This window comes from Asparagus officinalis, chromosome 2 (assembly GCF_001876935.1).
Source record: "Asparagus officinalis chromosome 2, Aspof.V1, whole genome shotgun sequence".
Lineage (NCBI taxonomy): Eukaryota > Viridiplantae > Streptophyta > Magnoliopsida > Asparagales > Asparagaceae > Asparagus > Asparagus officinalis.
This window is the reverse complement of record NC_033795.1, coordinates 79,461,995-79,478,069: the sequence shown is the minus strand read 5'-3', so window position 1 is coordinate 79,478,069 and position 16,075 is coordinate 79,461,995. Positions and strand designations below refer to the sequence as shown.

The following is a 16,075-nucleotide window of genomic DNA, read 5'->3' as shown; positions in this document are numbered from 1 at the left end:
ATCTTATTATACACATTTCCCTATTGCAAGCTTATTTACCTTATGATTTAATACTTGATTGACTTTAGCTTTCAACTTAATGTGCAATGAAAATAATCTATTAGAATTGTGTTGATAAGTCTTGTATGAGCTAGTAGAAAAAGTGTCCTTCCAAGCTCTATCATGTACATACTTCAGCAATTTATGCGACTATTGTTTCTATCATAGCAGCTTCCTATGAAACTGATTTATAATTGCGGGATGGCACTAGTTGGATTCATAAAGGGCGCTGTATCCACTATAACTTTGAGGATTTGCCTGCTGGTCCAAATCCATTAAAAAAAAAAAAATCTAGAAGTCATAGTGGAGTTGAAAACTATTATTATTTTTTTCAAAATTGGTCAGCCTCCATTTAGCAGAGATAAACAACATGCTAATATGTCTTCTTTGGTTCTTATTAATTATCAATGCCAATCATGTTGAAACTTACCGAATATTAAAGTCCAACATGTCTAATTTTACTAAAGGGGTTTTGCTTATTGGCCCAAAGTTCTACTCCCATTTACTTTAAAACCCATGTAGTGCTATGAATCTCTATGTTCTCATATATCCAAAGTATAATCTTTATTTACCTTTAAACACAAACTATAGAATACAAGTGTATAGCTATATCCAACGGAGTATGTACCTATATGCCCTGGCTATCTACTATCTAGCTGTGCACACAGTATTATATAGTTATACACCCTACAGTATGTAGCTATACACGCTAAAGTATGTAGGTATGCACCTTACTGTATACAACTTTACACTTTGTATTCTATATTTTGGGTTTAAGGGTAACCAGACTTTGTATATTGGTTTTAATATAATATACAGAGCTAGGATTTTTTGGTAAATAGGAGTGAATTTTGGGTTTATGAGCAAAAGCCCCTTTAACAATTTGTGTTATTGTAAGTTATTTTATCAAAAAAAGATATAATTAGCTAGAATTATAAAACAATTTTAATTTTTGATGGATAAGCTGAACAGTCTTAATTATATGACCTGTTACAAGATTCCCATAATTTTGGTCTATCGTTATTGATGAAAGGCACATTTTAACTCCTTTTTGTACATTTATTGTTCTTGCATGTTATTTACCTCATGGATTCTGATGTACATATTGCAGGATTGATGTCATTCCCTGATCTATTATTGCAGTTTAAAAATACGTGTCGAAATGTCTCGGAGGCAATTAGGTAAAATTTGAAGTTCAATTTCATCAATGTATTGGTATTTCTTATTATATCAGAACAAAAATTCTGTTGGCCATTATTGATTTTACCTGAGTGATTATTAAATTAAAGTTTGTTCATTACTTCTACGTGCTGCTTGTTTTTATCCTTATACTTTGTGAAATGTGATTATTGCTCACTTCATTTTGTTATGGTTAAGCCAGAAAATTAAATGTTTTTGTTAATGAGAGTCGGTTTGTTGCCAATCACCACCTTTTGTAGTTTATCGTGAATAAAACTTTGTGGTTGCCGGGGGTGTGGGGGGAGGGGGGAGTGTTATTGGTTGATGATTGTTGATTTGGACTCGGACTTTTTATTGAATTTTAATTTAGGGTGTTATTCGTTTCGGACTAGAATTTGGATTTAAATTTAAGGTGTTATTGGTTTAGGACTAAGATTCGGATTTGAATTTAATGTGTTATTGGTTTAGGACTAGGATTTGAATTTGAATTTAATATGTTATTGGTTTATGGCTAGGATTTGGATTTGAATTTAAGGTGTTATTGGTTGTCTAGGATTGTCATTTGGACTAGGATTTAAAATCCACATTCCATTCCAACTCTATAGTTTTGAATGAGAAATTTTCAAGAAAAAGCGTTAAGTTAAAATTGATGGATTTTGATATAACTATGTGGATTTCCTTTCTCCTCTTCTCTTTACTTATTTAAATATTTAATACATTTCAAATTAAATATATTTAATTTTACAATATTCCATATTTCTAAGTTATTATATATTAACATTGAATGTGTTTATTTTAAAATATTTTTAATCAACTTCTATAAATTTATTTGATTCATTTAAAATGAAATGTATTTAATAATATTTACTCACTTAACATATTTATTATTTAATATTAACTTATATATGTTCATTATTTAACATTTCTTAAATATATAAATGTTTCAAATATTTAATATTATTTTACATACATTTTGTTTGAACTATTTAAATGGATTATAAGATGTATTCAGTTTTGTGCTGTCATGCATTAATCGAAATGAGGGTCGCTTTTTAAATTAATATTTATTTTTTTGTTAATGATTATTACTCAACATAATAATTTAATTTGAAAATCTTAATGCAAATAATCCATAAATCTAAAATTTAGTCCGAGAATCCGACCATCAGTCTATGAATCTAAAGCAAAAGTATAAGAATCCAAACCAAAGTTCAAGAATTCTACTCACAAAAATCAAAATCCAATCCAAGAGTCCTGGGCTCTAAACATAAAATCCAAGTCCAGGTCCCAATCCAAGACCGTCAGATTCATGGACAATTGTCCGAGTCCAAATCAACAATCCGGAACGAATAACACCCCCTTACAAACTTTAAGCACCAAACTTTTCTCTCGAATTGATCACCATTGCTTCATATCTAATGTATTCATGTTTTCTTGTTTAATTAGGATAGTTATTTATAATTTGTATGCTTATCACTTTCTGTGAACTGACAGTTTCAGTTTGTTATGTAACTCTTAGATGCATGGATGCCTGTTAAATTAAGAACCATTTTCTTTCTACTGCTTAATGTTTCACATTTGCGTGTCCATGTTCTAAACTAAAGAGCTCCTGACATTTTTTTGTAGGCAGAGCAGTACTGGCAGGCATCGGGTAGTAGAGGACAAATTTATGCAGCAAAAAGCTCGATTATTGCGTGATGAGGCAGCTTCTTGGTCGCTTCTTTGGTATCTCTTTGGGAAAGGAAATTATTCTTTGACCATATAAAAATGCTCATCTTCAAGCCTCTGTGCTAAGTTATCTGAAACTTTTTCTTTGTGCATTATTTGTGCGGTCATGATAAGATTGGAAAGCATTTCATCTCAGTGGCATCTTTCAAGTCTCTTTAGGGTTCCATTACATTTAGAATCTCAGTAATTGTTGGGAGTACTTGTTGTGTGATCTATTTTGCTGAGAACTAAAAGGTGGAGAAGGAGTTATTCTGTAGAAGTCATATTTAGAATCACAAGGCATACATTGATACTATATGATATATGTGTTGTGTATATTTTGGCTTTTATTTTCAGGAAGGTAAGTGTCCATTTTTAAAATCATTTCCATTTCTTTAATTTTTGCTACGTCCTTCATAGAGAGGCTGCAAAGACACACAAGCACACATGCACACACACACACACATACCCACCCATCTTTCTGTTAGCCAGTGCATATTTCTCATTTTGGATGACTGGCTACTTGCCTGGCTATGCTTTGGATTATTCTCCTGTATCTTATAGCTAACTGTTTAGAATCTTCATTTTTTATCATCTTCCAACGGGAATTTGCAGTCTATGAGTTGTTGTATATCAATTTTCAAATCATGTACCCATCATGTGTGTGTGTAATAAATTGAGATGGTGAGATGAAATTCTTAGCGTGAGCCAGCCTAATAGGCTCCCGATATGATGACCGACATCGTCCATCCTGATTAATACACCACGTGAACTCTATTGTTTCTAGCCAAATTCTTAGGCCTATTTCTAGGCCTCCTTTGCTGCCTTAACTATATTCTTATCACTTCGTGCTAGTGGCCTCCTCTATACATGGCCAAACAACCTCACTCAATTCTCTCACATTTTTTCCTCTATAGGAGCAACTTGTAACTTCCTACAAGTGCACTTCTTTCTTATCCTCTTTCTTAGTGTTATCCACACATTTATTCTGTACTATTTTTTTGCGCGTTTACTTGTTAATTGCAGCGTTATGATTCATAAAGCATTGTTGGTATTGTAGCTGTCCTATAGAAATTTCTTTCAATTCCATAGGTATTCTGCGCTCACAGGAATTATACCACAAAAATCTTTCCCTCCATGATAATACATTCTGGGGGAGTGAAGGGTGTAGTAAGTGGGGAATTCAATTTTAAAGAGCAATAAGGGATAAGAGAGTACTGTTAAACCATGCTTCTCATTAACCATGGTTACAACAAAATATCCGTCTAAAAGAGACTCAGAGGAAAGACAGGGTTCCTTATTTTGGGTACTTATACACATTTTTGGGGACTCGTATTCGAAATATTCCTTTCCATGCCTTTTCATCATTGTCAGTCATTAGTCCAGATTCTTGGTGGTAGAACCTTTACTATTTAACTTTTGAGAAGATTGTTCTTAGTCCCTCAAAAATTTATCAGATTATTTCATGAAAATAGTAATCTACTCAGACTTTCAGTTTTTATTTATTCATTATACATTATTTACTCCATTTTAATTTCTTGAAGATAACACCTGAGAAGATTTGAGTCCATTCTTCTTGGTGGGTGGGACATATTCCATATGGAATTCTGCTTGTGTTTATATGAATTCTCAGTTCATAATACTAAACTAAATGAACAAAACCTTGATTTCATATATATGTGATTTACAGTGGCTTCTTAGTCTTATCTCAACTGTATCTGGTAAAATCTTTGGATTGTTTCTTCATTGATGCGAAACATTAGGGTCTTGAATTTTCTTTGGAAAACTTTTTGCAGGAAATGAAGAGCTACCTGAACAGCTCATGCTGGTATGGTGGAGTAACATTTTCTGTGTTCTCAGGAGCGTTTTCCTATTTTCTTATATAAGGTTTTGATTGCTCTGAAATTATGTCTTGTGGTTCCCTACAGTCTCCAACAACCTCACATCAGGAAGCCTGCCAGTTTGTTATTAAAGATCATACAGCCCAGTTATGTCTTCGGGTTATTCTTTGGCTTGAAGAATTAGCCTCAGAAAGTCTGGATTTGGAAAAGAAGGTAATCGCACATTACACTCATTTTCTACTCATAGCCTTTTTCTTGCAGTTCCTCTCATTTGTATGATTCTTTCATTGCATTTATTTCTTTACTGTTTTTCTAAGCTGCAAAAGTGGAAGCTCAAAAAATTGGTGTAAATGTGAAAAGGCTTGTTTGACATCTCTGATAATTGTAGCCTTTGGTGCAAGCATTGCTGTAAGCAGAAGAGTAGCAAGGTCATTTTTGGATAATTGAGGACTCCCTTGCGAAGTTGACATGGTCACTGATATCTGAACAAATTAAATGGTCGATGTATAATGAAACGAGAGCAGTATGGATGAATTTAAGAGGTTTCTTGGGTACTAATCTCGATATAGATAGAGTTCACAAATCACTTACCAGGATGCTAATTTATAGAAGTAACCATATTCATTAGATGTACAGATGAGCATGTTGGTGCATCCATGACTACACTTTGAATCGTAGGCTTTAGTTATGTGAAATTACAGGAATTGTAGGGCTTGAGTGCGTTCTGTTTATAAGAAAATTTGTATTGGTTGAGAGGTTTAGTCCTGTTTGCTCAAGGTTTTTTTTTCTTTCCTTTTTTTATTTCACTTATATGTATTTGGTAGTATGTGAAGGATGATGTCTGAGCACAACCTCTATATATGTTATCTGAAAGGGCTTTTCATATTTAACATGAAAATTAATATGCCATAAAAGATTCATGATAGTTTAGTATAATGCAAAATGCTTTGGGACTGCTAACGCCATATAGATTTGGACAACCCTAACTGTAATATTACTAAAGTACATGCATGTGCGCGCGCACACACACACTGAAGAGTGGGGTTACGTATGGTAGACTACAATAATGTTTCATTTCTCTGCTATTAAGGATCTTTATTGAACTTACTGGATGAATTAGGGTTTGTTAATGGCTCAACATGTAATTCTTCTGGGACAAATAATATGTTTTTCTTATGGCCTAATGAAGAGAAACTAGTGAAGAACTCTAGAAGCTAACAGCTATGTCTCCTTCAGTCGTTTCCTGTAAACTTGATATAGTAGCTGTTTCTGGGTTTCAAATTTGTGTCTTTTCGAGACACTTAGGAATTTGGGACTAGGAAATCATCAAAGAAATAGTATGAAGGTTTCTTGTGGAGGCCTTTACTTTCTACTTTAGCATCAACTAAGTAAGCTTTCCCATTTGGCTTGTTGATGCCCACTTACTTGGAAACTATTGGAAACCTGGCAGTTTAAAGTTTTTCCTCTGGGTCTCTACTCGGTGAACACAAACTTAAGGGTTTAATATGGCTGAAGAAGGGCTTCAATGGTGTGAAAGGGCTACAAACCTACAGTCTGGATGTGTTTTTACTTTCTGCTTTAGCAGTACAGCTAGCTAAGCTCTCTTATTTGGCTTGTTGATGCCGACCTACTTAGAAATTGTTGCAGATCTGGCAGTTTAGATTTTTTTTTGGGTCTTGCTCAACGCAAACTTAAAAGTTTAATATGAATGAAGAAGGGCTTCAATGGCGTGAAAGAGCTGCAAACCTACAGTCTACATTTTAGTAGTACAGCTAAGTAAGCTCTTCTATTTGGCTTGTTGACTCCCACCTGCTTGGAAACTGTTGGAGACGTGGCAGCTTAGAGTTTTTTTTTCTGGGTCTGTACTTGCTAAACACAAACTTAATGGTTTAATATGGCTGAAGAAGGGCTTCAATGATGTGAAAGGGCTACAAACCTACACTCTACATGTGCTTATTTCACCTTGTCTAGCTATCCTGGTTTCCAAGCTTCAGAATTTCCTGCATTTATTAAGGGACTAAATTATTAACTTGCAACGTAAGGAATTATATGCATGCCAGGGCAGAACCCATGTTGACTACTTTGTTTACCACCATGCCTGTATGTTTTAGTCTCCTAGTTTGTAGGACTTCATTTCTTTCAATGTTTGCATTTATAGTGGAACAATCAACATGCTGATGAGACTTGTTTTGTTTTCTTCACCTTCTACCATTGATTTTCTTTTGAAAAAAAGCAAGCAAAAATCAACGGACTCAGAAGTATCTTTTTCTGCAGCTGAGGGGATCTCATGTTGGTTCATATCTTCCAAGCTTTGGTGTATGGCATCATACACAGAGGTTCTTAAAGAGAAAAAATGATGATCCTGACATTGTCAAACACATGGATTTTGATGCTCCAACACGGGAAGTAGCTCGGCAACTCCCTGATGACAAAGTAACAGAACACCATTATTGTGAATTATTATGTTTGTTCTTTTGCTTTATTAAATTTATTGACTTGAGCACATTCAATACATTTACTTACCCAAAATTTATTAGTTAGAGTAGGAAACCTCCTAGAGTTGAGGATACAAACTCCTTTACCTGTAATTGTTAAGTGCGTGAATTTTATATTGCTTCCCTTTTCATTAACGCGACGTTTAAGTGAGTTGTTACCTTGCAGAAGTTGTTTATTGTATATTGCTGTTTCTTTGCTTCATACCAATGAAAACATTAGTTGCTACTGGAACTTTTACTTTTTTTGAATTTTCATCTTTATTATTTGCACTTTGTTTAGTTGTAGTTTACAAATTTCATGTTTACACTTGGAATTACTTGAACAAAATGTTTCAAATCTTGGATAAAACCTGAATATTTTTGGAGCTTTTAATTTTGGTCAAGCCCGCTTATCTATTTTCCTTTGAAATATCATTTTGGGAGATTGCCGATGACCCATAATTGTTAAAAGCATAGGATTAAGGCGGAAAAAGAGGAAAGGGAGAATAGAGTAAGTTAGAGTTGTAGGTGGAAAAAGAAGGGAGAATAGGCGAAGTGTTGCACCCTTTTCTGTGACCTCTCCAGTCTCTAAAGGAAGAGGATGGAAAGAAAGAGAGGAGGCCAATTTGTAGGGTGTACAAGATTGAAGAGGAAATTTGGGTAATGAGAAACGAATTGCTAATTGCATATACACATTTATACATATATATGCGCGCGTGCACACACACAAAGGGAGGGAGGGGGGAACCTTTTCTATCACCTCTCCGGTCTCTGAAGGAGGAGGATAGAAAGAATGTGAGGAGACAATTTTGTAGGGAGTATGAGAATGAAAAGGAAATTTGGATATATGATAAATACATTGCTAATTGCATATACACACACATATATACGTCTAATTGCATATACACATATATACATGTATATGCGCATGCACACACACATATACAACACATCTCAACTCATCATCCTAATGGCCCCCATTTGAAAATGGATTTGGATATATGATAAATAAATTGCTAATTGCATACACACATATATACATATATATGGATAATTGCATATACACATATATACATGTATACCTGCTCGTGCACATAGACACACATATACAACACATTAACTCATCCATCCAAATGGTCCCTCACATGAAATATGTAACGCTCCTCAGGGAGGTACATAAAAATTTAGGCATGACCTACCTGTAATAAGAAGGGTCGACCTGACAAAAATCTTTATGCACATCATAATATAGATATACTGAAGGGCGAAAAATAAAACAATGGAGATGTATATGCAATACTCAGGATTACGAGGTTGACAGCAGAGTCCATAGAATACCAGAATAGAAGAAAACTAAAGGGAACAACAAAATATTACAATAATAGTAGCAGCTAAGTCCATAGAATACCAGAATAGAAGAAAACTAAAGGGAACAACAAAATATTACAATAATAGTAGCAGCTACAAACATTAGTACATGTTTGATAAGTCAACTAAAGGGAACAACAAAATATTACAATAATAGTAGCAGCTACAAACATTAGTACATGTTTGATAAGTCAAAAGTACTACAAAAGTGAATATAAATTAACTCCTACTAAGATTTTTCTCCCAGAGCTAATCTTCAATTTCAGGGTCTTCAATCCCCTTATCCTTGCTGATGGTATGACCTGCGAATGAATATAGAAACAATAGGAACGACCCTATAGCCCAATAGATAACCATAAAAATCTCAGGTACAACATAATGGGTGAATGAAAAGGATATGCATAGATATTCGAACTTGAACAATGAGATCTCAACATTAAGTTGCCATACTTATATCATGATCATTGATCGAAATGAAATAACATGTAAATATGAATAATCAAGGTCTCATATTCAGGATTTCAAACTCCCCAATCATGAGATAATCAATAAACCGCACATGCCTTTATACACCTACCGATGAGCGTCCTCACACAGGGCATTGTCCCCACCGGGACCCATTACTATTACCACCCATCGGTGAAGGCTTACTTCACACAGGGCGTAATCCATGAATATAGACTATCAATCATCAACAAAGAGAGGAATACTATCATTATCAATAGTCGAATCCGTAATCCATGAATATAGACTATCAATCATCAACAAAGAGAGGAATACTATCATTATCAATAGTCGAATCATCGAAGCAAGTTGAATTGTTGCAATATAATCATTCAAGGATATCGATGTATAAAACTGAAATAAACAACATTAGGATAACAATGATTAAGCAATCAATAAAGAGCCCACGCATGTAGTGAATCAAATAGGAATATTACGAAAGTGATAAGATATACAACTTAGCATGTGAAACCAACTCGCAGAAATTTCAAGAAGTAATCAATCGAACTCTCAAAGACTTGAGAGGAGACAATGAAAGGTTACCTATCTATTATGCCGGGATTCTCTCGACCAACGAATGAATCCAAAATTCTCTGTCCTATATACACATGCATGTATACCCACATGAGATTCTAAACGTTATGTGACTATGTCTTTTATAATTTTTCTAACTTAAAACTTATATCATGGTATAAGCTACACTCTAGATGATTACACTCAATATTTCTAATATGCACAGCAACACAAGTAGTGTACATGCAATAGTTTTAGGTGAATGGATGGTATAACAATTGATGTCCAAAATGCATGAAACTAGTTCCACATGACTCCATTATGAGTCTAATTTCAAAATATAAAAATTTTACATCAATACATGGTGTATAGTAAGAGTTATGCTCTCAGCAAATTACACAGAAAAATAAAGATTACTATCTGGAATGAATAATTTATTTTGGGTACTTAATACTATACAAATGGGCTTCTATTTGGTATATAAGTAATATGATGGATTAGATTCTAAGTCTCATGAGTTGCATCAAATTTTTATTTTTATAATGCATGTTACATGCAAAATAACACAGGCGGGACAGACTAGAATTGTCAGTACATATACTAGCTATTAGAACTAGGCTTAGACTTACCAAACAGTACTCAAATTGATTCAAACTTATATCAACAGAAAGACAATTGAGTCTAGTTTTAGGAACAGAAAGAATTTCATGCATGCATGGTATATATTGACATTTATGCTCTTTACAATGGATATAACTCATGCAAACTATTTCAGACTCATGCACTGAATTCAATCATAGTTTTAAACTATTAAATGGTCTTAGAATTAAACAAACAATATCTCAAATGAAAGCCACAGAAGTATATTTTCTAGAACAAAAAGAATATCCGTATTTGGATATATACAAAGAAAGTTATGATCTTTTTACTAGTGTGGTATCTTGCTGGAAATTTATGCACGAAATTCTGTTTCAAGATAAAATTGACATGTAACCTATATTTACACTAATTCAAAGTAAGATGATCAATATTTTATCACATTAGGTTTAAAAATCAGTAATTATTATATTTTCTATATTTATAGATATAAAGATCATGTTTTTATAACTAGTTATGGACATGCAAGTGCCAATCCTTGCTTCAAAGTAACATGCAATGATAAAATCCTCACATGTAAGATCAAAACCAAATTAAATCATATAATTTCAATATAATATTCTTAATAACAACATGTAAAAGAGAATTATACCTAGGGTTGAGACTTGCTTCACTTTCTCCTCCAAAATCCTCAATTACCTTTTTTCTCAAGAATGTCGTGGAAAGATAATCCCTCCATGAGAAGGTGGTGGCTTATGCCTCTAGGCAATTGAGGCCTCGTGAGAAGAACTACCCCACTCATGATTTGGAATTAGCTGCTGTGATTTTTGCCCTGAAGATATGGAGACCGTATCTATATGGGGTATCATTTAATATTTATACAGATCACAAAAGCCTAAAGTATATATTTACTCAGAAGGAGATTAACATTAGGCAAATAAGATGGTTAGACTTGCTGAAAGATTATGGTGTAAATATCCTTTACCATCCAGGTAAAGCTAATATAGTAGCAGACACACTCAGTCAAAAGAATCATATTGCATCAGCTTGTTTGCTAACTAAACAAGTTGAGTTTAAGTAAGGAGCTGGAGAGAATGAAGATTAAAATTAGAAAGTATTCTTCCGAAATGATGATTTGTCAGATAAGCCTACAACCAACTCTTAGACCAAATCAAGGAGCGGCAAAAGAAAGACAAAGAGCTATGTGAGATAAGGAAGAAGGTGGAACAAGGAAAATATTCAGACTTTCAGATTCAAAATGGAGTTTTGAAGATGGGTAATCGCCTTTGCGTACCTAATGATGAGGAGCTTAAGGATCAGAAATTGAGAGAAGCTCACCAACCCTATATGCTCTTCATCCAGGTCGCACTAAGATGTATCCGAACCTTCGACAAAACTTCTGGTGGAACCGCATGAAAGAGGAGATAACTGAATTCGTGTCAAAGTGTTTAACATGCCAACATGTGAAGATTGAACATTAAAAACCATCAGGACTATTACAACCTTTTTGACCATCCCAGAACGAAAATGAGATCACATCACTATGGATTTTGTTACTGGACTATTCCGCTTAGCAAAAGGAGAGGATGCCATATGGGTGGTAGTTGACCGCCTGACCAAGTCAACACATTTCATACCCTACAAGATGTCGTATACCATGGAAAAGTTGACCAGTTTATACATCGAAGAGATCATGAAGCTCTACGGAATTTCCATATCCATTGTATCAGAACGAGACCCCCGTTTCACCTCAAGATTTTGGAAGAGCCTACATCGAGTTTTAGGGACTGGACTGAAGTTCAGCACTTCAGCACATCCTTAGACTAATGGACAATCCGAGAGAACGATACAGACCCTAGAGGACATGCTGAGAGTTTGCACCTTAGATTTCGGAGGCAATTTGGCTACACATTTGCCGCTAGTAGAGTTCTCCTACAACAATAGCTTTTATTATAGCATTGACATGACATCTTATGAAGTCCTATATTGGAGGCGATGCAGATCCCCTATCTGTTGGGAAGAGATCGATGATCGTCGACTACTCGGACCAGACGTAATCCAAGAGACGACTGAGAAGATCCAAACCATTTGACAACATATGCATACGACACAAAGTAGGCAAAAGAGCTATACAGATCGACGACACAAGGATATAGAATTCCAGGTTGGTGATCATGTGTTCCAGATGGCTACACCAATGAAAGGAATATCAAGAGGTGGTAAGAAATGCAAGCTCAGTCCAAGATACCTCGGGCCATTCAAAATTTTGGAAAAGATCGAACATGTGGCCTACCGGCTAGCCTTGCCTCCAGAAAAATAGAGAAGATTCATAATGTGTTCCATGTCTCCAACCTGAAGAAGTATGTACCAGACCCAGGACATTATTTTGGACCAAGCATTGCCCCTGCGGGAGGATCTATCTTACGAAGAACGACCGGTTCGATTGCTAGGCTTTAAGGAGAAGCAGCTGAGAAACACGTCCATATCACTGTTAAAGTGTTATGGAACAACCGATGCGTTGAGGAGGTAACATGGGAACTAGAATCTGAGATGCGAAAAGTATATCCACATTTATTTTGAGGGTACGTAAAAATTTCGGGGACGAAATTTCCTTAAGGGGAGAATATGTAACATTGCCTTTTTCCTTTCGATGACCGAATACAGTTACCAATACCGATATATAAATTAGTAAATTCTTTTTTTTGTATCCCATATAATCTTCTAGCATGAGGATTTTAACTTAGCTAATTTTCATATTATGATCTAGTTAACGAAGTTATCACATGCATACAAACTTAGCATGTAAACCTAAACCAATCATGTTTTAAACTTTAATTAGAGATAACCCAATTGTTAAATAGAATCTCTAATTAACATAATTATTTAAATTGTTTAGTCATGTTAGTGGGTGAAATTTTCATAAAAACCCTTAACTTTGGCCAAATTGAAGATTCACATGTGCCTTATATATAAGTGCACTTCACCTCTCATTTTGCCATAAAAAAAAGTCTCCAAAGCTCATCCCTCTCCTCTGGCCGACCAAACCTCAGCACCTCTCCTCTTGTAAAAAAAAGGAAAAAGAAGGAAAAAAATATAGATTCTATAAGCTTCATCTCTCAAGCTCTAAACATTAAAGAAGGAGAGGAGAAAGAATGTAGTTAAGGATTTTGGAGGAGGAAGTGGAGCAAGTCTCAACCCTAGGTGTAATTCTCTTTTACATGTTGTTATTAAGGATATTAGACTAAAATTATATGATTTAATTTGGTTTTGATCTTGCATGTGAGGATTTTATCATTACATGTTACTTTGAAGCAAGGATTAGCCCTTGCATGTCCATATTTAGTTATAAAAACATTATCTTTATATCTATGAGTATAGAAAATATAGTACTTACTGGTTTTTATGCCTAATGTGATAAAATATTAATCATCTTACTTTGAATTAGTGTAAACATGGGTTGCATATCAATTTTATGTTGAAACAGAATTTCGTGCAGAAATTTCCAGCAAGATACCCCACCAGTAAAAAGATCATAACTTTCTTTGTATATATCCAAATACGGATATTCTTTTTGTTCTAGAAAATATACTTACGTGGCTTTCATTTGAGATATTGTTTGTTTAATTCTAAGACCATTTAATAGTTTGAAACTATGGATGAACTCAGTGCATGAGTCTAAAATAGTTTGCATGAGTTATATCCATTGTAAAGAGCATAAATCTCAATATATACCATGCATGCATGAAATTCTTTCTGTTCCTAAAACTAGACTCAATTGTCTTTCTGTTGATGTAAGTTTGAATCAATTTGAGTACTGTTTGGTAAGTCTAAGTCTAATTCTAATAGCTAGTATATGTACTGACAATTCTAGTCTGTCCCGCCTGTGTTATTTTGCATGTAACATGCATTATAAAAATAAAAATTTGATGCAACTCATGAGACTTAGAATCTAATCCATCATATTACTTATATACCAAATAGAAACCCATTTGTATAGTGTTAAGTACCCAAAGTAAATTATTCATTCCAGATAGTAATATTTATTTTGCTGTTGCAGTTTTGACAGGTGTAATTTGCTGAGAGCATAACTCTTACTATACACCATGTATTGATGTAAAATTTTTATATTTTGAAATTAGACTCATAACGGAGTCATATGGAACTAGTTTAATGCATTTTGGACATCAATTGTTATACCATCCATTCACCTAAAACTATTGCATGTACACTACTTGTGCTGCTGTGCATATTAGAAATATTGAATGTAATCATCTAGAGTGTAGCTTATACCATGATATAAGTTTTTAAGTTAGAAAAATTATAAAAGACATAATTACATAGCGTTTAGAATCTCATGTGGGTATACATGTATGTGTATATAGGACATAAAATTTTGGATTCATTCGTTGGTCGAGAGGATCCCGACATAATAGGTAGGTAACCTTTCATTGTCTCCTCTCAAGTCTTTGAGAGTTCGATTGATTACTTATTGAAATTTCTACGAGTTGGTTTCACATGCGAAGTTGTATATCTTATCACTTTCGTAATATTCCTATTTGATTCACTACATGCGTGGGCTCTTTGTTGATTGCTTAACCATTGTTATCCTAATGTTGTTTATTTCAGTTTTATACATCGATATCCTTGAATGATTATATTGCAACAATTCAACTTGCTTCGATGATTCGACTATTGATAATGATAGTATTCCTCTCTTTGTTGATGATTGATAGTCTATATTCATGGATTACGTCCTGTGTGAAGTAAGCTTCACCGGTGGGTGGTAATAGTAATGGGTCCCGGTGGGGACAATGCCCTGTGTGAGGACGCTCATCGGTAGGTGTATAAAGGCATACACGGTTTATTGATTATCTTATGATTGAGGAGTTTAGAATCCTGAATATGAGACCTTGATTATTCATATTTACATGTTATTTTATTTCGATCAATGATCATGATATAAGTATGGCAACTTAATGTTGAGATCTCTTTGTTCAAGTTCGAATATCTATGCATATCCTTTTCATTCATCCCATTATGTTATACCTGAGATTTTTATGGTTACCTATTGAGCTATAGGGACGCCCCTATTGTTTCTATATTCATTCGCAGGTCATACCATCAGCAAGGATAATGGGATTGAAGACCCTGAAATTGAAGATTAGCTCTGGGAGATAAATCTTAGTAGGAGTTAATTTATATTCACTTTTGTAGTACTTTGGACTTATCAAACATGTACTAATGTTTGTAGCTGCTACTATTATTGTAATATTTTGTTGTTCCCTTTAGTTTTCTTCTATTCTGGTATTCTATGGACTTTGCTGTCAACCTCGTGATCCTGAGTATTGCATATACATCTCCACTGTTTTATTTTTTGCTCTTCAGTATATCTATATTATGATGTGCATAAAGATTTAGCAGGTCGACCCTTCTTATTACAGGTAGGTCATGCCCAAATTTTTATGTACCTCCCTGAGGGGCGTTACAAAATTGTTCTCAACTTGATTAATATCCCCTCTTGAAATGGTCCCCATTTAAGATGCGCGGGTGAGAATGAGCCACCCCACTAGAGAACAAATCCCAACTACTCATCTAAATAATCCCTCTCTTGAAAATAGTCCCCCACTTTAGATGAGTGGATGAAAATGAGCCACCTTACAACCACAGACTCTTGGTACCGAGAATACTCACATTTCTCACGCGTGCATACAATGTTTGTATGTATTTTTTTGTGTGTTTGTGTGTATACACATATAGATACATATATCTATACATACATATGTACATATGTATGTGTGTGTATATATATACATATAATACATATATACAATACATACATACATACACACACAC

General features: G+C 34.3%; 1 protein-coding gene across 2 annotated transcripts in view; it reads left to right on the top strand.

Annotated features, from left to right (window-relative positions):
• Positions 1-16,075, top strand: part of LOC109831744 (nuclear pore complex protein NUP107) — a 39,438-nt gene that overhangs the window by 3,702 nt on the left and 19,661 nt on the right. For both annotated transcript variants that reach the window (XM_020399143.1, XM_020399144.1), the window contains exons 3-7: positions 1,151-1,220; positions 2,845-2,960; positions 4,722-4,753; positions 4,854-4,979; positions 7,041-7,199. In XM_020399143.1, the coding sequence (XP_020254732.1) occupies positions 1,151-1,220; positions 2,845-2,960; positions 4,722-4,753; positions 4,854-4,979; positions 7,041-7,199 (503 nt within the window). The remainder of the gene's footprint in view (positions 1-1,150; positions 1,221-2,844; positions 2,961-4,721; positions 4,754-4,853; positions 4,980-7,040; positions 7,200-16,075) is intronic.